The sequence below is a fragment of the Ovis aries genome, chromosome 2 (genome assembly GCF_016772045.2).
Source record: "Ovis aries strain OAR_USU_Benz2616 breed Rambouillet chromosome 2, ARS-UI_Ramb_v3.0, whole genome shotgun sequence".
In the NCBI taxonomy this organism is placed as follows: domain Eukaryota; kingdom Metazoa; phylum Chordata; class Mammalia; order Artiodactyla; family Bovidae; genus Ovis; species Ovis aries.
This window is the reverse complement of record NC_056055.1, coordinates 102,153,823-102,180,697: the sequence shown is the minus strand read 5'-3', so window position 1 is coordinate 102,180,697 and position 26,875 is coordinate 102,153,823. Positions and strand designations below refer to the sequence as shown.

At 40.8% G+C, this 26,875-nt stretch overlaps 2 protein-coding genes across 12 annotated transcripts in view; one reads left to right on the top strand and one right to left on the bottom strand.

Annotated features, from left to right (window-relative positions):
* The window catches only part of ESCO2 (establishment of sister chromatid cohesion N-acetyltransferase 2), a 29,044-nt gene extending 23,516 nt beyond the window's left edge, over positions 1–5,528 (bottom strand). Inside the window, exons 1-3 of the mRNA XM_004004434.5 lie at positions 3,531–5,528; positions 2,112–2,172; positions 542–1,367 (exon numbers count right to left, since the gene is read on the bottom strand). Of these exons, the coding sequence (XP_004004483.4) occupies positions 542–1,367; positions 2,112–2,172; positions 3,531–3,831 (1,188 nt within the window). The 5' untranslated portion in view covers positions 3,832–5,528. The remainder of the gene's footprint in view (positions 1–541; positions 1,368–2,111; positions 2,173–3,530) is intronic.
* Positions 5,529–5,595: 67 nt separating this feature from the next.
* The window catches only part of CCDC25 (coiled-coil domain containing 25), a 76,200-nt gene continuing 54,920 nt past the window's right edge, over positions 5,596–26,875 (top strand). For 6 of the 11 annotated variants that reach the window (XR_009599255.1, XM_060409532.1, XM_060409540.1 and 3 more), the window contains exons 1-5: positions 5,596–5,697; positions 10,929–10,976; positions 14,152–14,191; positions 17,471–17,522; positions 23,201–23,276. Coding sequence is in view for 9 of the 11 variants with exons in the window: in XM_060409532.1 (XP_060265515.1) it covers positions 5,670–5,697; positions 10,929–10,976; positions 14,152–14,191; positions 17,471–17,522; positions 23,201–23,276 (244 nt within the window). In the remaining 2 variants the exon portion in view is untranslated. Of the gene's footprint in view, positions 5,698–10,928; positions 11,017–14,151; positions 14,192–17,470; positions 17,523–23,200; positions 23,277–26,875 lie in introns of those variants that run through there. The other 5 variants (XM_060409533.1, XM_060409536.1, XM_060409534.1 and 2 more) reach the window with 3 other exon arrangements.

Sequence of the window (26,875 nt, the reverse complement as noted above, 5' to 3'; positions counted from 1 at the left end):
CACTGTATATAGATACATGTCAATTAAAAAAAATGTGGGGCACTGCTCAAGCTAAAATTAATTCTCAATCCATCAAAATAAGTGTGTATATATTGCGGGGGGGGGGTCTTCTGCATTTCTACCTATTCTTATTAGCCTTCTCCATGTCTATTTGATAATGAAGAGACAGTCTTGTTAAAATGAGATGATTTCTCTGCAAGATTTCTTTCTTTTCTTAGCTTTAAGAGACTAGCTACCTACACACATACATACTTACCCACCTACATACACACAGATACAGTTTTCCCTGGTAGCTCAGTCAGTAAAGAATCTGCCTGCAATGCAGGAGACAGGGGTTTGATCCCTGGGTTGGGGAGATTCCTTGGAGAAGGAAATGGCAACCCACTCTAGTATTCTTGCCTGGGAAACACAATTGATAGAAGAGCCTGGCGGGCTACAATCCATGGGGTCACAAGAGTCAGACACGACTTAGCAACTAACCCACCACCACCATATACAGAGAGAGCCAACTTAGTTTTAGAAGCTATGTATTTCCATTTACCTTTATTAATTTATCTTCACTTTTACTTCTTTCACTCAACAGCTCAACGTTCAGTTCTTTTTCTACTAACACACACTTTGGCGCTTGCCTTGTCTCAAAACTTCTTTCAGTGACAGTCTCTCCATCAGATTCTTCAGTAACTTCTGATTTATTTTTCTGGGTGAGTCCCAGTAACGGCTTATCTTTCAGGGATGATTTTCTCAATGAGGGCTTTTTCCTACTAACAAAAAAAGCTGCTCCACCCTGGAGGGTAACTTGTGGTTTGACCTTCTGGCTTAGAACTCGAGGAGCATTCAGATTATTTTCAGCTGAGTAACAATTATTCTGCACAGTTGGCTTATAGGTCACTCGGTACTGCTTGGAATTTTTAGAATTCTTTGATACAGGCTTGATGCATTTATATCCCACTTGACACTTAGCAGTTAAACTCTTCTGTGGTTTTTTGTTCATCTTCTTGGAGCAGACTGGTTTTCCTTGCATTTTTTCTGTCATATAGGAATATGTTTTATCTTCATTATTAGTTTTTAGACCAATGGATCTACTCTCTTTTATCAGCTTTCTCTCCAATGGATTGAGGTACCACTTATCTTTGTTGTAAAAGGATACAGCAGACACAGCAGATTTAAATGGTGAACCCTGATTTGCAGATGGCAATCTATTTTCAGTCATTTTGAGTGGACTTGAAATCAAATGGCCTTGTTGAGAGCAATGAATCTTTCCTTCATTTTTATCACTGGTTTGGCAAATGTGCTTTTTATTAGGTAATGGAAATACATTTTCAGTGAAGTCCAAAATTAATTTCTTTGATGGAATATCTGATAATGGGCTATGAAAAGAAACACAGTCCATCGATAGTTATTTTGCTTCGGTTTTTATGTCAATTTACTACTAAGCAATAAACAACTTCACCTGGAAGGCATATTAAAAATATATCTCCAAAAGCATCTATCTACATACACTATTAGATTAGCAGTAGAAATTCTCAATTTCTGTCTTTACAAAGTATTTGAGTATTTTTCAAAACTAAGACCCCAATAATGTTTGTGAAAACACTTTACAAAGAAGCTTTGAGAAATGTGTGTGTGTGTGTATGTGTGTTTTAAAACCTATTTCTAAGTTTTGGCCATATACTCTGAAACAAGTTTCCTAAAATGATTAACTACACACAATATACTGACCACTTAGGGCCTGTAATTTATCTCTGGTACAACATACACAGAGTATACAACTTTCTAGGATTGCTGTGTATAATAGGATGAGCACCTATTTTATGCAAAACAGCATGTTAAATATTATATAAGAGAGCAGAAAGAAGCAAGGCAACAAAAGATCTGACACACATTTCCAAGCCATAGATAACAGCCCTTTTTCTGATTCCCTCCAAAGGCACTAAAGAATTAATTATAAAAGCTTATATTATTTCCAGACTAGAATTAGAATATAAAGTATTACTATAACTATAAGGAGTAGGAAATGAAAGAATGGAAATATTTAGACATAGAAGAGAGAAGATAAAAAAAATTTAAGACAGTAGATTTTTTAAAGAATTTCCACTCAGGATGAGACTTACATGTCCCGGTTCAAAGAGCACTGCTTCCTTTTTGTTGGCGTTAAAGTTGACATCCTAACTCCTAAAAGCAACAGAACAATAACCAAATAAATTCAATGTGTATAAAAATCGCTATATCAAAACTACAATTCAGATGGGTGATTGTCCATTAAGATTTAAAAAAAAAAAGGTGTTTTTTTTTTTTAAAGCAAATTACTTTGATAAAGGTTTAAAGCATGAAGGTAAAAAAAAAAAAAATAAAATCACTACCTCACAAAGAAAGTGAAGTCACTTAGTCATGTCCAACTCTTTGCGACCCCATGGACTGGGGCCTACCAGGTTCCTCCATCCATGGGATTTTCCAGGCAAGAATATTGGAGTGGGTTGCCATTTTCCTACTCCAAGAGATCTTCCCGACCCAGGGATTGAACCCGGGTCTCCAGCATTGTAGGCAAACCCTTTACCGTCTGAGCCACCAGGGAAGCCACCACCCACCTCCGCTCCCCCCACCTCCACTAATTAAGCAGAGACAGTACAATTTAAATTAAGCAGGAACAGTACAAATTTCAAGCTGAAAAATGGTCCTACCAAAGAGGAAGGATTTTACCCCATTTCAGGACACACTTTCCCAACTTCAATAGCCTGATGAATTCATCTCAAGTTTAATCACTCTATATCCTGGGCAGCTGTCCTTCCCATAACCCTCACCACCTGCCTCCCCTCAAATCCCAACAGCCCTCCTGCTGTTAGATGCTCTTGCCCTAGGCTTCCAATCCACCCTGCACTTCCTTGGTATTCATTTTGCGTATTTTCTCGTCTTTGGCTTGACAGTCTTTCCCTACAGCCTGCAGGTACAATGAAGGCACGGACCATCTCTAACTTTTTCATCAGAAGCCAGCAAGAAAACAGGGAAGCATAATTCTCTCCCATTTTATTAGCTGAGGAGTCGCTTGTTTTCTTATTGACAAAATACTCTGACCTTCTAAGGCTGCGAGTAATAAACACAATCACGCATGTTAACTCTCAAGCAGATGGTATGTTGATCAATAAAATTTCCCTTCCCCTTCCTTTCGGATCAAGTGTATTTTTAATACACAAGCATAACTTTCAAGTTAAACAGAAAGACCTGAGTCTCTGGAAATTCGTGTAGAGCTGCAGCTGTAAAGATCTTTCTGAGGCTGAATGAGGAAAGACAGGGGAGAAAAGCGACCCTGTCCCCACACACTGTCAGGGCAAAAGGGCGAGAAAACTCAGCGTCAGAAAGATGGAAACCCGGAGACCTGGAAGCGCGGATACCAGCTCGCTAGCTCTGGTCTCCAGCCTAGAATGCGCCAAGCACAGAGCAAAAGCTCTCTTTCTTTGACATTCACTCCCACTCCCACAGAACCTCCTGGTCCCCTGGTTCTTCCACATCACGCCTCGGCCCCACGCAGCACTTACCTGGTAGCACCTCAGACAGGCGACCTCTCCTCAGCCGAGCCCGTGGTCCCCCACTGTGTTCAAATTCTCGCGCGCCAGTCCAGGCGAAAACCGCTGCGTTCCGATTCGCCGCTTCCCAGCGTATCCAAGGGCAGGCTCGACGATTGGTTGTGCACCAGCGCTTGCCCCGCCTCTCAGGAGGTGGTCTCCAAGAGTCTCCCGCCCTTGCAAGGCTGAAACTTCTCCCCTGGTGGAAACCACGTCTTCCAGAACCCCTTGCGGCAGCGCCGGGCTCCTTTATTGAGGCCTTACCTAGGTGCATTCTGGGAGTTGTAGTTTTCCGCAGAATGAAGGCGTTCTCTGGTACTCGATATATTCTGAAGTCATTTGCTGTTAAGATTTTTTTTTTTTTTATAGCAGCCTAAGATTCTCAAGTTACTTTTCCCATTTGGAGCTATAATGTTGGTGATCAGTCGCTAAGTCGTATCCGACTCTTGCGACCCGATGGACTGTAGCCTGCCAGGCTCCTCTGTCCATGGGATTCTCCAGGCAAGAATACTGGAGTGGCTTGTCATTTCCTTCTCCAGGGGATCTTCCCGACCCAGGAACCCAACCCAGGTCTCCTTCATTGCAGGCAGATTCTTTACCGACTGAGCTACGGTTACTTTTTTTTTTTTTTTTCCTAGTGATGTTAGGGGAAGCAATTAAAATTTTTTTTTCAAGTTAAATAAATTAAATCACGCCAGTAACATCTACGTGCCAGGTATTCATGCACGTTTTAGTGTTTTATTTCATTCACCACAGTCTATGGGATATGTACCATCGTTCCCATTGTATAGAGAATAAAACTGAGGGCCTGAAAACAATTACTATTCATAGGACAATGTATATTCTTCCTTCGGAAAGCCCAGAAGTTCCTAAAGCTCTCGTTTGTTATTAGCTACTGTTATGTTTGTGTACCACCTCCTAGTACACTCTCTGGGCACATTTCTTAGTTCTAAAAAAATTTAGTTCAGTGATGCGCTTAACTTCACATAATAAGATAATATAAATAATCAGGTTAAAGCGAAGTGCTGTTGGGAACTGAGTCAGATCATTCCCACTTTACAGCCGGAAGATTTGAGGTTCCCTCAGCCTCGTAGGTAACAGATGGCAGATCTTGGATTTAAAGGTAGAACAGTACGAGCCCAAACGCAGAGAGGCATACTGCCTCCGGTGAAACTAACTTTAATTCTAGATTGTTCACCACGTCCTAAACCTTTTACACCTATTAATTTACTTAACCTTGGCAAAATAACCTGTGAATTAACCGCTCCATTCATCCTCATTTTGCTGCGAAGTGCAGCAACCGAAAGTGCCCAACAAGTGATGGAGCTAGAATGAGAATAGTGGAGGAACTTAGGTTCATTCAAATTTTAATGAGCTTCTAGACTAAGCTCCGGAGAAGGCGATGGCACCCCACTGCAGTACTCTAGCTTGGAAAATCCCATGGACAGAGGAGCCTGGTAGGCTGCAGTCCATGGGGTCACAAAGAGTCGGACACCACTGAGTGACTTCACTTTCACTTTTCACTTTCATGCACTGGAGAAGGAAATGGCAACCCACTCCAGTGTTCTTGCCTGGAGAATCCCAGGGACGGCGGAGCCTGGTGGGCTGCTGTCTATGGGGTCGCACACAGTCGGACACGACTGAAGCGACTTAGCAGCAGCAGCAGCATACTAAGTTCCAAGCACCGTGATTAGTTCAGTGAAAGCGTAGCCGTGAAGAAGGCACAAGGTTTCTACTTTCAGGGAGCCCAGATGCGAGTGAAAAGCGGCAAATGAAACCAACTTGATAGCCCACAGGGTGGAGGTTCTAAAAATAAAGCCAGGCTGTGGCATTTTTCTCTTAAGATAGTTCCCCGCATCGTTTTCCACCCACTAAATCCTCCTGCCTCCATCCTCTCTCCTTTGACCCCCAAATGAGCTCCAAGCGCGCCGACACCGCCTCCTCAGCAGAATTGAAGATGGCGCTGGCGACAGGCGTTATGATGCGACCCGACGTCAGCCGGAAGTGCGTGAGCAGTTCCGGGGAACGCGGCCTCCGCGCTTCCGGTATCCTGAGCTTCCAGGTTTGAGTACTGCTGCTGGGCGCTGTAGTTGTCCCACCGCCGCTGGGATCATGGTGTTCTACTTCACCAGTAGTAGCGGTGAGTGGTCGCCGAGACCTTCCGGGTCCCTATGTTGACTGTGGGGCTCCGAAGCCGAGACCTCGAGGCCACCGCTAGCCTGGTCCTTAAGTGCCTTCTCGGCAGTGGGTGCCTCTTCCTTCGTCCTGATGGTCTCTCCACCGTGTCCGTCCCAGTCCTCCCAGTGTGCCTGCTCTTCAGTGCCTGGTTTGGGGAGAGGGGAGCGTAGAGGGACCATCCCCAGTGCTCTCTTTGCCTCCTGTCGGTCTTCTTTTCCCTCAATTAGAAAGACCTGTCGCTACCTGGAATCAGGCAGTTTGTGGACTTATTCACACTACATCGTGAAGTCTTCTCTTCCCCACCCACCCCCGTAACATTTAATCTTGCTGCTCTCTGGTAAGAAAGGAGACACCTGCCAACAACTCTGCCTTACAGAAAGTGCGCCTTACCCTTCCAGGAAAGGGTTATTGGGTTTGGATGCTACCGAAAGACTCTGGAGTGGCGAGACATACACTCACTGGGCAGAGTTAATGTCCCAGATTTTGAAAAGTGACATGATAGTTTCTCATTTGTCTTTGGCAGGCAAGAAAAGGGTGTGTTTAGTCCCCAGGAACTGCAGTGTCTTCGTTTCTCTACTTATATTTTTCTCTTTGCCTTAAATGAACCCCCCAGTTAGCTGCTCCTCCCCAGAGACGGCCCTCGCCTATCTTTTACAAATGCCTTTTTTCTTTCCTTGTTCCCACCCCAGGATTGCTTAGGTATATCTCTTGGGGGAATCCCCTTAACACAATATATATGTTCAGCATTGCACGTATCATTTGATGTTAAACTTTTGTCTGCTTGAGATAGAGTGTAAGCCCGTTGAGGGCAGGTACAGGCTCTCCTTGATCCGCTAGCATAGTGCCTGACTCTTAATAAGAACTCAGTAAATACTTACTGAATAAACGAATGCTATTTTTTTACTTCTAGCACACTCTATTCTATTGCTACTCTCTGCCTACTTGTTAAAGGTGAGATTTAAGTGAAACCAATAATAGTGGTTATGTGGGTTTGAACAGGGTGGCACTTGCTCTTTAGAGATGAGAAAGTTGAAGCCCAGGAAAGTTGTAACTCAGAGCCCTCCTCTGCTACTCCATCACACTGTCACATCTCATTTTTCTCAATGGTTTAGGCTTCCACAGTGTGCTGTAAGCCATTTCTCTGTTTCTGTGGGCTTAGTTTTTTCTTATCCATATTATTAAAATTACTAGAAACAAAATTCAAACTAGCCTGAAAAATCATTCTAAGCTCCTAATTGCATTTTTATCTGCTGTCTGTCCTGTTCTGCCCCTCTGTCATAATATAACAGAAGCATCTTTTTGTAGCTTCTCCACTCAGGAGAGTCCTTGACAACATAGTTATCCATACAAGTCCAACAATGGAATGACAAATATAGGCAGGGCATGTTGTTGTCCTGCTTTAGTTGCTAACTCATGTCAGACTCTTTGAGACTCTGTGGACTGTAGCCCACCAGGCTCTTCTTCCCAGGCAAGAATACTGGGGTCAGTTGCCATTTCCTTCTCCAGGGGATCTTCACTGACCCAGGGGTCAGTGTCTCCTGCATTGGCAGGCAGGTTCTTTACTGAGCCATGTGGGAAGCCCGAGGCAGGGCATATAGGTAGTAAATGTATTTTATACAGGCTACGTTATTCTCCTTAAAGCGATTCTAAATTCTTTGAGTGCCAGTCATATACACGGAGATGGCCCCTAATAGAGCAGAGGGATTCAGTTGATTTGTGGGTCATTTTTTCCTCACTGGCTTACATTGCGGCATCAGAACTGCTTCCTGTCGGAAAAATATTTGGCCTCTTAATTCTAATAAATCTACAGTTGTGCAGCTTTTAAAATTGCAGAGTAATATAGTAGTAAATTTTTTTACATATTCCAGTACAGAAAACAATTTGAACATACAGAATCTTCAGGAAATGACTTCATATAGATAGATAGCCAAGCTTTTCAACCAACTGATGGTTTACTGCAAAAAAAAAAAACCAAAAAAACCCTTTAAAAAAATGGGCTGGAAATCACAATAGAAAATTTTTGCCTTCTCTTTTAAAATTAGTATCTCTGATTAAAATCTGCTTATTCTTTCATGCTCCCATAATAGATTAAGGAAACATTAACCTTGCTCTATTTTCAGTGTCAAATGCAAGATGCTCTGATTTATGGGTTCCTGCACATTAGTGCATTAAGCACGTTAAGTTCACTTATGTTTTTAGTATCTTTTACCAGTGTCCATCTCAATATAGATGGTTCTGTAATTATGAAATTATCACAACGCCTCAAAAGTTGAGTTGATTGCTATACCTGAGTCAGGAGTCTTCAAGACAACTAGTTCTCATACTCATCACATTATTTGGATGAGAGTTGCAAGAGTAACTAGAATAATTCAGTTTACTCTCCCTTTATCCCTCTAACATGGAAAGGGAAAGTCGTTCAGTCGTGGCTGCTCTTTGTGACCCCATGGACTATACAGCTCATGAAATTCTCCAGGCCAGAATACTGGCATGGGTAGCCTTTCCCTTCTTCAGGGGGATCTTCCCAACCCAGGGATTGAACCCAGGTCTCCTACATTGCAAGCGGATTCTTTACCAGCTGAGCCACAAGGGAAACCCAAGAATACTGGTAGCCTATCCCTTCTCCAGTGGGTCTTCCCAACCGAGGAATTGAACCAGGGTCTCCTGCATTACAGGTGGATTCTTTACCAACTGAGCTATCAGGGAAGCCACGGAGGAGAGCTTAATTGAGACTTCTGACTCAGAAGTCATGCTCCTTTTTTTTTTAAATTTTATTTTCTATTTTGACATTTCAGTCTTTTGGAAAAGTTACAGGACTATTAAAAGATTTCCTTTAAAGCCTTCTCTCAGATTCCCCAAATCCTAACATTTTACCACACATGCCTTACCTCCTTTTCCCCATTCTGCTTTTTCCACGTTTTCCATCTCCCCTTGCCCCACTCTCTCTCTGCACACACACAAACACACTCACAGGTTTTTTTTTCTCCCTGAACCATCTGGAAGTTGTGTCTTACCCTTAAATACCTCAGGGTATTTTTCTTAAAATCAAGGATATTCTGTTATCAGAAGGCATTGTTCACTATCCAAATTAGGAAATTAACATTGCAATGATACTATTACCTAGTCAGCAACTCTTATCCAGTTTTCATCAGAGTCCTCTGAATTTATCACAAAAGAAACCTGCAAATCAATTGTTGCATTCTGTTGTCATTCATTGCTCTCTGGAGTCTTCTGGTCAGAGCAATTGCTCAGTCTTTTTCTCTCATGACACTGTCTGTTGAAAAATTATTCTGTAGAATGCCCCTCAGTTTGGGGTTGTAGCAGTTATGTTATTAACCACCTCATTTTATAGGTCCGCCATCCATCATCTGTCATTCTCTTGGCAGAGCTTAGCTAGCTTGCCCTGCAGAGACAGCTTTGTGTACTTCAATCATTAAAAAAAAAAAAAAAAAAAAAACATTTTTTCTGATTACAAAAACCATCTATATATTTTGTAAGCAAGTAGGTAAGGTCACTGTTAACAGTTAAATATATATATATATCCTTCCATAGTATAAAGAAAATGGGTGTGTGTATTAGAAACATATGTAAGCATGTTTATATGTACAATTACTATTTTTTTTACATATTGAATCTTACTGTTTGTAGATAACAGAAATACTGTGCTGCTAGTTATTCACCTACTCTTTCTTTTTAATGGATCCATGGCCTTTTGTCTATGTGTTCTCTGGTCTTAATTAACGCCTGTTCAGTTTGTATGAAGAGCTTCATTGCTTGGTGAAATGTTAGTTAGTAGGGTATGTACTCCTAGTGGTGACATTATAGGATCAAAAGGGTGTACAAATACAGTAGCGCCCCAAGTGAACATCTGAAACACTTTTTAGTTGTATTCCTGCAGTTGGTATTTGTCCAATGCTGTGCAAAGGGCTTATCAGGATAATACAATACTTAACTATAGACAGATCTCTCTGTCAATTAGTCAATACAAACATTCTCTCCTTTCAAACTCCTCCCAACTACTTCCAAGTAATTATGGGTGGTAGTCGTCATAACTACTCACTGAAGGAATTGGGAGTCTTCTGTTCCCAGGAAGGGCAACTGTGCTTGATCATTTAAGGAGCTTGTCATTTGGAAATTACAGGGAACCCTGAGTTTACCAATCTACAAATGAAGGAGTTCAGAGCTCCACTTAATAGAGTAGTTCCAGCTCTGGAGTGACAGCCAGCAGACTGCCTAGCCCAACCTTAACACCTGTCAGCCAGGCTTTGTAGACAGAGACCCAGTGGCTGTTAATTCAGAAGTCTAGATCCAAATGGGGTCTAACAGATTTTGGTAGACTAGCTCAAAAACTCAGGACCCAGTTACGATTTCAATGACAAAACCTAACTGATTGCAGATGGAGGATTCACACGGCAAAACACGCTAGCTCAGGAAAGCCAATATCATTTCTAAGGTGAGCCATACCCGGAATATTCAATTTGATTTAGCGTAGGAGTTCCTAACACCAACTTCACATTAGAAATCGCTATTAAAAGAGATCTTTAAAAAAAAAAAACCCAATCCCCAGAGATTTGAATTTGGTTGGTCTTAAGTGGAGCTGGGGCAGAATTAGGTGATTCTATAAACAGGGTTCAGTGTCACTGATGAGAAGAAGCTTGAGAACCATGTTTCCCCTGAATGTGGTAGGGAGCCAGGTATGATTTGCAGCACCCCTGGAATGCAACTAAGTCAAATCATGGAAGATAAACCTTACCTAGGTATAGGAACCTATTTTTAAATGGTTGAGGTGATGAGTTTGGGTGGTTTTTTTGGGGGGGAAATATATATATATATATATATATATATGAAGGCAAAAGTAGATGATGGAACTGGAATTGTGTTGTGCTATCTCCCTGAGAAAGTAGGAAAGTACCCGTTTTTAAGAGGGTTGGTCAACGTTTTACAAATGGTCAGTATTTTAGACTTTGTAAGCCACATAAGGTCTCTCTAGCTTATTCTTCTTCATTTTGCTTCTTTAACCCTTTAAAAATGTAAGAATCATTCTAAGCTGAAGGGCTGTCCAAAAACAAGGCTGGATTTGGCCTACCAGCCATGTTTTGCCAACCCGTCATAAGCATTTCTCCCTTGTTTTTCCCACCAAATAGGTGTGTCTGTAATGATGTTATCTAACTATGTCTTATTTTTGTTTTGTCTTAGTTAACTCATCTGCTTACACTATTTACATGGGAAAGGATAAATATGAAAGTAAGTTTTCAAAAGCATTTGATTTTGAAATTTTCAGCAGGTAAGTGTCAGTTGCCTTTTCTGTCCATGGTTTCTTGGATGGGTTTTCAGTTAATGACTATAACCCATTAGAAGGAATTCCAAATGATTGATTTTCTTATAATGTATTGTATCCAGTGATAATTGAGAGAATTAGACCATTTGTTGCTGATTAGGAACTTACATGGTTTTGTGGTACCATTTGATTTAGGGGTGATGGGAATCAGAAGTTAACCTTTGCTGGTTTTCATCAGATAAAAATAATCTGTGGCTTAGACTTTTGCAAAGATCCTTTTCTGTACATTTCTACCTCATTTGAGAAACATGTCTTGGTTTTTTTGAGGCAGAAGATGGTTCTTTTTGAGTTGAAATGTGAACAGTGTTTTGAAGCTTTCTTGACCACTGTCACACATATATCTATATCTTTATATATATATATACACACACGGACACATCTATCACATAAAATGTATATAACATTATAAATATGATAGTTATATAACAATATAATTATAAATCAGATCTATACAACCGTTTTGAACCCTGCTATAATTATAAGCAGACTCAGTATAAGCAAGACTATCACATCCTAGCCAAGAGAAAAAACCATATAGCATAGCTCATTTTTAAACAGTTTTTTCCTTATAATGAATTTATGCCATTGACTCTGGGTGTGACTTAATGGAGAAGTGTGTGCAGTGTATTAAAACTTGAGTTTTATATTTCTCCTTGTAATCCATGAATGTCCTGGGTAAATTTTCTCATAGCATCCTCCTGATGAACGTAACTGAGGATGCTACTGATACCTCCCTGTATTACGCTGAGCAATAATGTACAGTTATGTCTCCTGGAGTTTGCTGAAACTCATGTTCCTTGAGTCGGTGATGCCATCCAACCATCTCATCCTCTGTTGGCCCTCTTCTCCTCCTGCCCTCAAGCTTTCCCAGCATCAGGGTCTTTTCTAATAAATTGACTCTTCGCATCAGGTGGCCACAGTATTGGAGCTTCAGCTTCAGCATCTGTCCTTCCAGTGATTATTCAGGGTTGATTTCCTTTAGAATTGACTGGTTTGATCTCCTTGCAGTCCAAGGGACTCTACAAGAGTCTTCTCCAGTACCACAGTTGGAAAGCATTGATTCTTTGGCACTCAGCATTTATGGTCCAACTCTTACATCCGTATGTGACTACTGGAAAAACCCTAGCTTTGATTATACAGACCTTTGTTGGCAAAGCGATGTGTCTGCTTTTTAATATGCTAAGTTTGTAATAGCTTTTCTTCCAAGGAGCACGCATCTTTTAATTTCATGATGGCAGTCACTGTCCACAGTGATTTTGGAGCCCAAGAAAATAACATCTGTTACTGTTTCCACCTTTTTCCCATCTGTTTGCCGTGAAGTGATGGGACCAGAGTAGGGGTCAGTTTTTCTCCGAACCTAAAACTGCTCTGAAAAATAAAGTCTGTTAAACAAAAGCAATGCAAAATGAGATAATATTAATAGCAGACATACAGAGAGTAAATGTGATTAGGGAGAGCCAAGAAGGCTTCTTGGAGGAGTGGGTTAAAGTGGACTGGCTAGATTGTGGAATCCTTTAAACTTCAGTTGTAGGAATTTCTTTCTATAGATATAAATCTAGATACAGAGTTTACGCCTCCGGATATAAATTTAGATTCTACCCAGACCCCACTTGAGTGGTGGTTCACTGTTGTTAAAGTATATGTAGGAAAAAACATCTGTTGTGTAGAACATTTTTTCCCCAGGTACTTTTAGAGTCATCCACTCTCCTAGTCTGCTGTTAAAATGGTATTACGTTTTTCAGGTGCTATGTTCTCTACTGTGCCTAGCACATCACATTTACTTCTAATAGTCTTGATGACTTCTGACAAAGGACTGGACGGAACAAAAAGGAATTTTAAGTTGGACAGTTTACTTTCACTAAAAAAGCTTTCTGATGTGACGCCAGCAGGTGTCACCAGGGAGCCAGACATTGCCCAAATGAAAAGAAGTTTTTATAATTTCCTTTTTCTCCTCTTTCTGATTACTTGTTGGAGGTTTGCTCAGCTTTTTATTTGCACTTATAGAAAACTCTTCAGAAAACTCAAGGTGTATGCATTTGCTTAAAGTGCCCTCATCAGAGAGGGGACTCTATCATCCTTTTGCTTTTCTGGACAATAAATACCTCATTCAAGTTAGATAGATTATACTTGAGTACATTTTAAATCTTCATATGTGAATCACTTTGTTTACCCTTTTTAAAAATCTTTTTATCTAATATCAATACCAAGTAATGCTTCTGTATTAAGCAGTTACTAATTAGTGATATGATTCATTGGAGGTATATATTAAAATGAAATGTACACACATGGGAATTCCCTGACAGTCCATTGGTTAGGTCTCTGCACTTTAACTGCCATAGCCCAGGGTTCAATCCCTGGTAGGGGAACTGAGATCCCAGAAGCCATGTGGTGTGGCTAAAACAAAAAAAAAAAAAAAGGCATACAACTTAAACAAATACTTCACCTTTGTTCACTTCACCTTTTGAACAAATACGTCATGATTATAATTGTTCAATTGTAAAAACTGTTAAAAGTGTTTTTTAAAAAAAGAAGTTTAAATGAAATATGCTAAAGTTTACTGTAAGTTGGGAAGGGAAAAAATACCAGTCTTTTCCACAAAACTTTTTCTCTCTCTTAATGAAGAAAAGAGTAATTCAAAAAGCCTTTGATAATGGAAAATGTAAAAAAGTTTTTTTGAACAGTTTTTGTTTTATTTAAAAATTTTTTATTTTTTATTGAAGTATAGTTGATTTAAAATATTACTTTAGGGAATTCCCTGGCAGTCCAGGGTTAGGACTCAGCACTTTCATTGCCAGAGCCTGGGTTCAGTCACTGGTTGGGGAACTAAGATCCTGAAAGCTGTATGGCATAGCCAAAAAAAAAGAACCAAAGAATGATTTTAAAACTGAATTAAAATTTAAAAAATAAATATTAGTTTCATATGTACAACTTAGTGATTAGGTATTTTTATAGATTGTACTCCGTTTAAAGTTCTTACAGAGTAATAAAATTTAAAGTTATTACAGCTGTATTTCTCTGTGCTGAACAGTATATCTTGTTGCTTATTTGTTTCCTTTTCTTTGTTCTCTTCTGTCTCTCCAGATGAAGATCTGATAAAGTATGGCTGGCCTGAAGATATTTGGTAGGTAAAAAATTTTGGTTCTGCTGTTTACAGATCGTTATTTACTTTCTGAGACTTGGCCAACCACCTGGCTCCTGTGATTAAAACTACAACTCATGGTTTGCCATTTGTTTATGACTGTTTGGTGGTAAAAAGCTGACCACCAGCTCCCTTCACTTATAAGTACCACGTTAACTGGGAAGGAGGTCTCAGAGATGGACCTCAGGCCTGACTGCAAAGGTCTTCAGAACATAGGCTTGCTTTTACAGCCTGTGTGTCTCCTCAGAGTAGGTGGCTGAGACCACCTCACTGAAGCCCCAGAGATCTCCAGATCTGTCATGCAAGAGATAAGAATGATTATGTATGTTATGTAGTTACCTGCTGTAAGGTTTGGGGCAGACATACCTGCGGAGAAATGATTCCATATTCAGATGCACTATGAAAGGCAATTCACAACAGCCTTTTACCTGACATTAAAAGAAAAAAGTAAGTGGAAGAGAAATTTCCAACATTCAGCCTACATCTCCTGGAGTGCACTTACTGAACTGCTATCTACAGATGCCTGATACCCATTTCAACACTCTTGAGATTTAATGTCTTGTTGGAAGTGATCGACTAGTACTTCCAGAAGCTATTTGAGGTCTGATGTGAACTGGCATGGCCCTAAATTTCAAGACCTGTTCCAGTTCATAAACCATTAATCCTGGAAACATTCCGAGGCATGCAAAAAATGAATGAGTTGATCTGCATTCCAGGGCAGATTTTCAACCTGGGTCACCTTGACGTAGACTCTGGAGCTGAACCTCTGGGAATGTCAACATCTGAGTTTATACTAGGAAACCTCCTGCAGTGCTTGGAAGCAAAGAATTTTTCTAGGATTACATGAGAATGGAACTAAACTCATTTTTTAAAGTCTTTATTGAATTTGTTGAAATATGGCTTCTGTTTTATGTTTGTGGTTTTTTTTGGCTGTGAGGCATGCGGGATCTCAGCTCCCCAACCAGGAATCAAACCTGCATCCCCTGTATTGGAAGTGCAGAGTCTTAACACGGAAGTCCACCATGGAATCCCTAAATTCTTTTTAAACAAAGGAAAATAGAAAAATTGTGCGTTTACTGCCTCCAGACTCCCTAATGAGTAATCTATCTAGAGAGCCCACTTGAAGAAGTAAAATTACCCAGCTTTGGGTGCTCTGCATCTCTACAGTGTCAGGTCAGGGATGCTCATACATTCAAGTTTCTAGTCTCTGTATTCAGTGAAGGGTAATAGTGATTAAGCAGGGAGAGGAAAGTAACCGGAAGAGAGAGATCCAGGGAACTAGTGGGCATAATTTAAACTTGGAGTGAGCATTTGGGACGTTTGTTAAGCAGGCTTGCTCCAGCTGGTTTACAGAGCTGACTTTTTTGTTTGTTTTACACTTCAGCCAAAGCCCGGAATATCTGTACATTTCCCCTGCCCTTTGTAGAGGTGTGCCTGTAAGCCTGAAGTTCATGCGGATCGGCAGTGGTATTCCTGTGTGTGTGTTAGCACTTCAACTGCCTGTGTATGAACCCAGTATATATGTATGTTGAACTGTATATGTATTTCTATTGACAAAATTCCACATCAGGGACCTGTAAGGGAAGTGAGAATACAGTCAAGCTACTATGGGTATGTAGAAAAGAGTTGTTGTAAATAGAGAACTTTAAATTGGAATGGGAGAAGTTTTCTCAATTGAGCTTGCTTATGAATGGGGTATTTTTCTAACATCCTCAAACAGGGTAGTGAGATATAATTTCTAGATTTCCAAGAAGCTTATTTTCTGGCTGGACAGTGCCGAGCAGAGGAAAATCAGTAGGAATCTCTTACAAGAGAATGCAAATAAGTAAATGAACCTGGAGAAGAAAAATAAACCAAGATGTTATGTTCATTTCTGGCTGTCAGTATTTGTGAGGAGTAAAACCTAGAGTCATCATAGACTGCCAGAAAATGTGTAAAACTTTTTTGTGTTCAAAGTCACTAGCAAGATGCTCAACCTTTTTAAAGAGGGCATTACAAACAGCATAATCTTGACCTTTATATAGAATCACACTGTCTACATCTTGGACTGGGTATAAATGTGTAACCATTTTCAGTTCTAAAAAATACTTTAATGCTAATAGAATATCTAGAGAAATGCCTAATGGGCTGTGATGTTGTTCCCTTAAAATTTTATTGAACATTCTTCAGTCTTGAAAGGACTAAGGAAGAGAAGGCTGAAGTTAACAGAATCAGGAGTGACAGCTGTGTGTTACCATTGTTTGCTAGCATTCTGAAGTCATCTTTGGGTGTTGGGAAGAAAGATCCACCTCATTTGGTGATTTCTAAAGGTGAATAACTTAAAATCCCCAAATGTTGGGTTAGGTGGGAAAAGGACATTTTTTAAAGATTTAATTAAATTAATGAATGATAGAGCCTTAATGAAAGGTAAATGCAGGACTTTGGGAGTAAGAGGGCTTTCTGATATTTTTAGGACAACATCATAAAGGGCAATCACCATGCTTTCCCAGGAATTGAGTATTAGTGTCATTGTTAGATGTAAGGCTAAATGAATTGGGTTTGGGAGTTTTTTTGGTTTTGTTTTTTCTTTTAAAATTAATTTTTTAAATTAATTTTTACTGGAGTATAGTTGCTGGATGAATTGCTAGTCTGACCCCTAATGGGAGGTGGTCCACTTACTGCTTCAGTCCTTACTTGACTCTTCTGTCTCTGATTGACATTCTCTTTGGATTGTTTTGCCATTGCTTGAAACTCAGGATGTCCCAAACCAGACCTATCATCTTTCCCAGCTGGCTCCCTCTCCAGCTGTAAGATGTGTCTGTCAGTGGTCCTGAAGGTTTCCCAGGCTTGCAGCCCTGGAGTCTTGATGACTTCTTTCATTCCCTTCTCTTCCCTCCTAAAATTCCTTTCCCATGTTTGTATACATCCCATGCTTCAGCCTGGGACCCTCCAAATCTCAGTTCACCAGTGAATCCTTGGGTCACTGATAGCTCTTTCTCACTTGAAAAATCACACTTCCTGGTCATTTAATGTTCGTCACCTCCTGTACTCATCTTGGCACTTAGTCTTGCACAGCTGCAGAACTCTCCATGTTTTTCTCACCTCTCCCAGTTGAAAGTGAGCCCTTCAGAGGTGGTTGGCTGTGTTTTCTGCTCACCATGGTACTCAGCATGCAGTAGGCAACTGAATTCATATTTTTGGCCTGGAGGGCTTTCAATGCAGGTGGCATGAGGAGATGGGTATCTTATACCTCTTGCTAAAAGTGGTTTTCATTCTTTGTAGGTTTCATGTGGACAAACTCTCTTCGGCTCATGTGTACCTTCGATTGCATAAGGTAACTGGATTTAAACATGGATTCAAAATTTTTTTCTTTGGTGATGAGCATCCTGTCTTGTCCTCTGTCCTTTTTTTTTTTTGGAAAATAAATTGCTTAGAGTAATAAATACGTGCAACAGTCTACAAATTAGCTGATGAAGAGATGTCTTCCCCTCACCTAGGAAATCACTAAGGGCAAATCTGGTAACTTAAGGTTTGGAAGGGGAGCACAGCTAGCTACCCAGCTAGAAGCACTGTCTTGTCCCGCCAGCTGAGGTGTGTTGTGTGTCACCTCTGCTCTCTCTCCCTGTCATTTCAGTTGACACTGCTGGACTTCCTGTCTTCTTCTGGGGAGATCCCACTGTGGTTCCTTTTTCTCAGACTGGTGATTCTCCTGTCTCACCAAGGGCACATGTACCTGTTACCTGGGGCTTCTTCAGGAGGTTTAAAACAGCATTATCATAGTAAAGGGAAAAGAGTCCGTGTTCCCTAGTCACACAAAACTGTTTTTCTAATCTGTCTTTATATCCATATATTTTGTATAGTTGAATCATAGGGTATAGATAATTGTTATGTGGAGTTGGTGATGGACAGGGAGGCCTGGCGTGCTGTGATTCATGGGGTTGCAAAGAGTCGGACATGACTGAGCAACTGAACTGAACTGATATTTATTTGGGGATGATTTTAGATTTACAGCAAAGTCGCAAAGGTAGTACAAGTTCCTGTACGCGCCATGTCCAGTTTTCCCCATTGCTAACATCTTACATTACCATGGTAGATTTGTCAGAACTAAGGAACCACGGGTGCAGCACTGTTCACTAACCTCTGGGCTCTGTTTCGATTTCTACAGTTTTCCCATTAACGTGCTTTTTCTGTTCCAGTATCTGGTCCAGGATCCCACATTGCGTTTTAGTCGTCGCATCTGCCTAGTCTCTTGTCTGTGACAGTTTCTTACTCTTCCTCTGTTTGTCCTGACCTTGACAGTTGGAGAAATGCCGCTCAGGTAGTTTATGGAATGGCACTCAGTGTGGGTTTTTCTCACGACTAGACTGGAGTTACGGGTTTAGGGAAGAATAGCACAGAGGTGGAGTGCTCTTATCCCATCATGTCAGGGGTACGTCTGTTCACAGGACTTAGCACTAATGTTGTTAACCTTGGTCTCCTGGCCAGGGTAATGGTTGCTGGGTTTTTCCACCAGAGAGTGGTATTTCTCCCTATTTCCATACTTCATTATTTGGAAGCAAGTCATAAGTCCATCCTGTACTCAAGCAGGGAGAGGATAGAACTAAGTCCCACGTCCTAGAGTGGAGAGTATTTGCATGTATTGTTTGGAATTCTTCTGTAAAGATTCGTCTCTTCTCCCCCATGTATTTAATTTAGTCGTTTACTTATGGACTGTGGCATTTTGTGGCTAAAATCGTCCCTACTTTGACTCTTCCACCTCAGCTCCTGTGTTCCTCTGACATGCTCCTGTCGTTTTGGTTTTGGAGCCCTTCCTTACTTTCTGACATTCCTAGATGCTCCAGGCTCATGTATTTCGCTGCTCCAGCCCTAGAATCAGCCATTTCTCCAAAGAACCTTGGTTCCTTTTACTGAGAAACAGTATTTAGAAACCAAGACCTGGACTCTGGGAGTGCTCGTTGCTGCTGGAGTGGCATTGCTTCCAGGCCCTGTCACGTGACAGAGCTAGGAAACGTGTGTGTAAATATATATATTAACCCATGTTAGTAATTTGTGTGGATAATTGTTTCTGTACCTACAGTAAGCGAAACATGAGCTCCTACTGATGTCTCTGGTGAATCCATTACTGTGGGACCTTTCTCACCTTCCTTCCTTGCTCATCTGTTATTACTTCCTTCTTAGACAATGGGAAAGGAGACCTGGCTCCCACCGTCATTTGCTTATTTGAATCCAGTCTATGTGGAAGTGGTTTCAGATTTGGTGACCTGTATACCCATAAGAAACAACTTTGTCAACTAAAGTACGGTGGTTATGTGCAGTTATTTTTGGTGTCTGCCTTACAGTTTCCATTCAAAATGCTGTTTTTCAAAGTTACTTGTAAGCTGCTCTCTCCTTGATGCCTTGCAGTGATATTTGTCGTGCCCTTAGATTCTTTTGTCTCAGTTTGCATTCCTCCTTGGCATCCCCTCGTTGATTGTATTACATGACCATGTTATTTTTATATTTATTGTTTTGACTGGCTGCTTCGAGTTGACAGTATGCCACAGTTAATTTGAAAGCTCCCTGTCAGAATATAAGTTGTTTACAGCATTCAGTATTATGAAACCCCAACAAGAAATATTTTTTATGAACTATTTCCTTTTTTTCTTTCGATTTTTTTAAGCGTATTATTGTCTCCTTTTATGCCAGATTGCCCTTTGAAAATATTGTGCTGATTTAAAATGCTACCTGATATGTATAGGTTTTCCAAAAACATTTTGGGGCTTTATAACTTAAGAGCAACCTTTTGACTATTTTTAATAAAAAAAAAAGATTTCATTATGCTGATAATATTTACTTCTCAATGTATTAACAAGATAAAACATGCTACCCCACCTTTACTTATTCTGCTTATGTTTTTGAGAACTGTATTGTAAAAAAAAAATAAAAAGTTTGTGAACTCTGTGCTGGAACTAAATTCTGAATTTTCCTAGGCAACTTCTTGCCATTCTGAAACTATTTTAAGTTTAGAGAAAATAAAGAATGGTGTTCCCAATTTTCCTTTTGGTTCAGATTAAGTTTTTTCCTTTGGATTCTGCAGTGTCAGAAAATGGAAATAACGGTGATAGGTCCAAGTTCACCTTACCATCAGTCAGTACTTGTCTGAACAGGAGTTCCATTTCATTTTCTTTTGGAAGCCCATAATTGTGCTCGATAAAAATCTGTGCTCCTAAAGGAACTTCTGCCTGGTTGATGTCCTGCAGTAAAGGCTATCAGTTCAGCTGAGTTGCTCAGTCATGTCCGACTCTTTGTGACCCCATGGACTGCAGCATGCCAGGCCTCCCTGTCCATCACCAACTACCGGAGTTTACTCAGACTCATGTCCATTGAGTTGGTGATGCCATCCAACCATCTCATCCTCTGTCATCCCCTTCTCCTCCTGCCTTCAATCTTTCCCACCATCAGGGTCTTTTCCAATGAGTCAGTTCTTTGCATCAGGTGGCCAAAGTATTGGAGTTTCTGCTTCAGCATCGGTCCTTCCAATGAACATTCAGAACTGATTTCCTTTAGGATGGACTGTTTGGATCTCCTTGCAGTCCAAGGGACTCTCAAGAGTTTTCTCCAACACCACAGTTCAAAAGCATCAATTCCTCAGTGCTCAGCTTTCTTTATAGTGCAACTCTCACATCCATACGTGACCACTGGAAAAAGTAAAGGCCATAGCCCTTTGTATTAATTAGTAGGTACCAAGTAAGCGTTGGCGATGCAGTGAGACTAAATAATTCAGAACCTAGACTCTGGAGCTGGACTGCTGGCTTCAAATCCTGGCTCTGCTCATACCAGCTGTGCACCTCTGAGCAAGTTATTCAGCTGTGCCAGTTTCCTCTGTAAAAGGGAGCTCACAAGCCCCTGACTCACTGGGTCATTGTAAGGATTAAATGAGCTAGCATGACTGAAGTTTTGTGGGTTTTTTTTTTTTTGCTGTGCCATGCAAGATCTTAGTTCCCTGATCAGGGATCGAACCCTTGCTCCCTGCATTCAGAGCTCAGAGTCTTAACCACTGGACCACCAGGGAGATCCCAACTAAAGCATTTCTAATAGTACCTGGCACTTGCTTAGTGCTATGTGTGTTTATTCTTTCTTTTTCTTTTTTTTTTTTTTTTTTTGTTAATTTCAGGTGAATTCAACCCAGGCTTTAAAGCTTAAGGATATTCATCAAGTGTTTGGTTTTTTCCCTACGCTTTTTTGAAAACCTATAGAAAAATCTCACTTATCAAGAGGTTTCTTATCTCATTAACACAGATGGCACAAAGCCTACAGTCAAAATTCTGGCCTTTACCTTAGACTCCCCATACATTTTGTTTACTCTGACTTAATGCATTCTACTAAGCCAAATGATTTTATTTTATTTGGTCTGCTCATATTATTAGAAGTAGCAAAACAAGAAGAGGGGATTGCTTCAAGAATAGCAGTAGCTTTAGGTAGTAAGGAGGAACATTGGTACATAACCTGATATTAAGGGCCAAGATAACATTTCCACAAAAAACTCCATAAGCACCATACTCTGGGGCCAGTTGTTAGAGCATGACTTTAGTCCTGGGTTCATCTCTCAGCTCTGACATATACAAGACATGGAGCATCTTGGCCCAGTTACTGAACCTCACTAAGCTTCATTTTCTTCATTGGTAAGGTGAACATAATAATACTCTCCATTTCATATGTCTATTTACTTAGTGTTCCTAGCATTCAAAAAGTGAATATTCCTAAAGCAGTTCCTAATTTGTTCTTTATTATTCATTTGATATATTTAGTATAGGGTCAGTCAGCTTCTATGAATGTTAGAAGCCCCTGACGGCATCACCATCACTATATTGTAGCCTAGTGTAGTGGTGATATTAATGATGATGACCTTGTGTTAATCAAGTTGGTAAATTCAGAATCCTATGTTTAAGTGAATAAGTCTATTCACAGGATGAGATAGGGTTTAAGTAGTGACACTTAAATCACTTTTTTTTGGTCAAAATGTAGGTATTTGAGAGATTCCCATTTTGAAACATTAAGGGGAAAAAAGAATAAACTTAATTTTTCAAATATTTAGGTAGATAAAACCTTTCACACGTAGACAGAAGTGCTTCTGTAATCCCATGCCTAACAGCTAGTGCTGAGCTGATTTCCACTAGCTCTTGCCTCTGACATATTTTTGTTCCTTTGGAATGGTTTTGCTTATTTAGCTTTGACTTTGATACCGTATCTATAAAGTGAATGAATCGATATTTTTTTCTCCCTTATGGTGGAAGGTTATATGTAACACACCAGGAGCTTGGTTCCTGACTAAAGCTGAGGGTAGATGACCTACCAGATGATTTGAGACCGAAAACTGTAAGATGCCTCGTGTGCACGCGCGCGCGTGTGTGTGTGTGTGTGTGTGTGTGTGTGTGTGTGTCAGTCGCTCAGTTGTGTCTGACTCTTTGTGACTCCATGGACTGTAGCGCACCAGGCTGCTCTGTCTGTGGGGTTCTCCAGGCAAGAATACTGGAGTGGGTTGCTATTCTCTTCTCCAGGGATCTTCCCGACCCAGGGATTGAACCCAGGTCTTCTGGATTGCAGGCGGGTTCTTTACTGTCTGAGCCACTGCGGAAGCCCTTGAGAGGGGTGTCTCTTGAAAGGGAGGTTAGGGGCCTCAGCTAGGAAATCTTCCCACCAAAAACAGACACCACTTTTCCACAAGGTTTCTAAAAGTATGAATGAGAAGGAAGAAGGAACAAATTACTCAGACATAAAAACGCTTAATATTTTGGTGGTTTTCTTTTCATACCCTGTTTTTATTTACCTATTAAGTATTAGTATTTTCCATACTACTGCCTTCTCTTAAACATTTCCATAATTGACTTTGTTTTTCAGTGTCTTGAAATACAGTTGAAGAGCCCCTTGCTTTTAGTAAAATTGTGCCTAGTAAGGTAGCAAAGCCCTATAAAAGTGTTCCAGTATTGCTCAGAAACAAGGTGGTGGGCCATTTGGTTTATTTTTGTGTTTCAGGGAGAGAAAATAGAAGATATTCCAAAGGAGGTGCTGATGGACTGTGCCCATCTTGTGAAGGCCAATAGCATTCAAGGTCAGTTTTCCTAGAGGTGTTTTCAGAACTCACTTTGTGTCTGAAATGGATTACATCATCGAGAACATATTACTGACTTTGGCTTGAGTCTAGAGAATAACATGTATGCCTTTCCCCTGTTTTGTTGTTTAAGATGGCAATCTCGCTACCTGTCAGAGAACTGAAGACTAATCTCCCCACCTCCCTAATGTTCATGGCCCATTTCAAGTCTTCTTTTTTTTTTACCCTGTTTTCTTTCCCTTGAATAGAAAGTTGTCTAGACTGCCTACCCTTAAGGTTATTTGTGTAAAGACTTTTGGAAGTTAGGTTATATTAAAAGCCAGGTGATAGATGTGTCTCAGGTCTTTATTTGTAATGTTGTTGGATATCTTTATTTTCGTTATTTGTTACTGTTTTGTTGGCCAAAAAGTTCTTTGGAGGTTTTCCATAAGATGTTCTAGAAAAATCCAAATGAACTTTTGGCCAACCCAGTACATTCTAGATTTCAAGTCTCCCATTTGTTCTTTCCTACTTTTTCTTTCTTCTCTCCTTACAGACTTTTTTCTCCCTATGAATTTTACAGATATCAACCACTGATCTTGTCATCTCCCAGAGAATCTTAAATAATTGGTCTGGGGTGATATGTTAGAATCAGTATTTTTATAGTGCTCTCCAGATGTTTCCAGTGTGCAAAGAGTGTTGGGACAATCTGCCTCTGTATATAATATGCTTTTCCCCCTCCCCCACCTCTTTAAGTAGGACCTGTAATACTGGGCTTGGTGCTTGTTGAGTTCTACTGTACAGGATTTAATTTTTCAATGGTCACTGTAGGTCAAGAAGGACAATTAATGGAGTGGAGGTGGCAGTTATAAAGGAGTGTAGGGAGATGGTGTTCTGCTAAGAATGATTGAGCTGATAGACTGGATTTTAGTTGTAGGACATGGACCTAGATAGGGTTGAGGTAAGTTTGCATTCCTTTGAAGTTCATCCAAAGGGTTGAGAAAAAATATGGTTTACATAGAAGATAAGCATGGGGCAGACACAGAGCTGACAGCAGGTCGCAGAGGTCGGTGATTACTGGAGAAGAGCTAGAAATGAGCCCCTCCCCCACCTTTTAGCCTGCGGATCTCAGACAGGCAGCTTTCCTGAGTCAGGGGCCTAGCCACAGAAACCGGGTATCTTGTCCTGTAGACCCACTCATCTTCAGCTCTATAAATCATTAAATTGTAATTCATTCTAGGACATTCCATTTTTATGAATAGAACCAAGTTCTGAAGATTTCCAGTTAAGGTCTCTGGTTACTGAAATAAAAATAATAAAAATTGAGACTGTTGTCATCCTCTTGCCTTGTGTATTCCAACCTCTTTCACGTATTCTTGTCCCCTTCCCACGCCTCTGGCTAGCAGAGGCAACTTTGTTAAAAGAGCCTTGGTCCAGCCTCTTTCTCCTTAATCCCTTTGTAGTTTACTAGTTCTAGAGAAGACAGAAAAGAGAAGTCATTGAGTCACTGAATTGTTAGCCTCTCCTCTTCAGCCTTCCACAAGAATGGCTCATTTAGCAGGGGAAGGAGCTGAGCCCAGGCATCTCATTGTCAGGAGTTAATAGCAGAGGATGCTGAGGAGTAAAGAAGATCGTCTTTGCTGTGGGATTTGCTGAGCGCACTCCATCCGTGTCACTGTGTCCTTAAAATATTTTCCTCCCTGGCTGACCACCTCCCATGCTGTTTGTCCTCATGGAATCTGGTCAGCCTCTTCTTTATTCACTTTATAATCTCTTGCCAGATTATACTGTCTGAAAGCCTGGACACTTTCCATGACACCCTACACCTTGTCTATACAGTTAAATCCAGACTTCTAAGCTGGCATTTAAGCATCTCAGATCTGACCACAGACTCTGTTTCCCTTCGTATATTTCACACTCCAGCCAAAGCAAATATCTGCTGTTTTCCTACCTTGTGCCTTTGCTTATATTGTTCTCTCTGCCCTCAATGTTATACTCCTGCTCCGTCATCACATGTCTGGATCCAAGCTAAGGCTGAGGGTTGACACAGTAGTTATAATAGTAAGAGCTGCTGCTGCTGCTAAGTCGCTTCAGTCGTGTCTGACTCTGTGCGACCCCATAGACGGCAGCCCACCAGGCTCCCACGTCCCTGGGATTCTCCAGGTAAGAACACTGGAGTGGGTTGCCATTTCCTTCTCCAATGCATGAAAGTGAAAAGTGAAAGTGAAGTTGCTCAGTCATGTCCGACTCTTAGCGACCCCATGGATTGCAGCCTAGCAGGCTCCTCCATCCGTGGGATTTTCCAGGCAAGAGTACTGGAGTGGGGTGCCGTTGCCTTCTCCAGTAAGAGCTGCTAACATTGAATGTTAATTACATGCCTGGTACTGTGCCAGAAACATTACACATTATTCCTTTGTCAACTCTACTGAATTAAGAACATTATTTTCATTTTATAGATGAGGAAGCCAAGATTAAACAATAATTAAGGAACTTAACCTCTCCTGTGGAATCTTGCCCTTTTTCCATCTTTGAGCTACCTCTACCCTCTCTGAACTGCCTTAGCGCTTTACCTATCTATATCTTTCCATATCACTTGACAACGTCTCATTTTACTTGAATTTATTTATCTGACTCAACAGAATGAGGTCGCGCAAACTCCAGGAGATAGTGAAGGACAGGGAACCCTGGAGTGCTGCCGTTCATGGAGTTGCAGAGTCGGACACAACTTAGTGACTTAACAAAAAACAAATGTATTTATCTGTCCTCTTTTAATCTTATTAGAGGACAGGACACATTGTCTGAACCATGTTTCTATCTCCCACAGTGCCTTGCATGTGGAGATTTTTTTAAACTTAATTTTGAAAAAAATTTCAAACCTGCAGAAAAGTTGCAAGAAAAATACAGCTCTCATCTGCCTTTCATTTAGAGTCAAGGAGTTTTTCCATATTTGTTTGCTCTCTCCCTATGATATACTCAGTGGTTTTTTTTTTTAGCTGAACCATTTGAAAGAAAATCATAGCCATCATGACCATTCAGTGTGTCCTAAGGACATTGCCTAAAGTAACTGTGTTACAGTGATTAAATTCAGGAAATGTAACGTGGGGAGAATACTGTTACTGATAGAGAGACCATATGTAAGTTTTGTCAGTAGTCCCACTTCTGTCACTTTATAGCATCTCTTTTTCCTGATCCAGGATCCTGTATTCTGTTCACTTGGCATATCTCTCTGGTCGCCTTTAATCTGGACACTTCTTTGTCTTTCAGGACTTTGACACTTTTAGAGTGGAGGCCACTTTGGTTTGGTCTGATGCTTCCTGTTCAGTAGGATCAAATTTTCTGGCAGGAATACTGTGCAAGTGAAGCCTCGTGCATTACAGTCAGGAGGCACCTGCTGCCAGTTTGCCTTGTTTTTGGTGATGTTAACATTGATCGTTTAAATAGGGTTGTATTCCCCAGATTTCCCCAGTGTATGTGGTCATTGAATATAAACACTGACATGTATCACCATCAAATTCAGAAGGGCCTTCGGGAGCACTGGACCAGTGATTAAACTGGGATTCTTGGAGCTGCCTGGGAGGCTGTTGGCGTGGAGGGGCGCATGAAGTGGGGGCGGGGAGGGC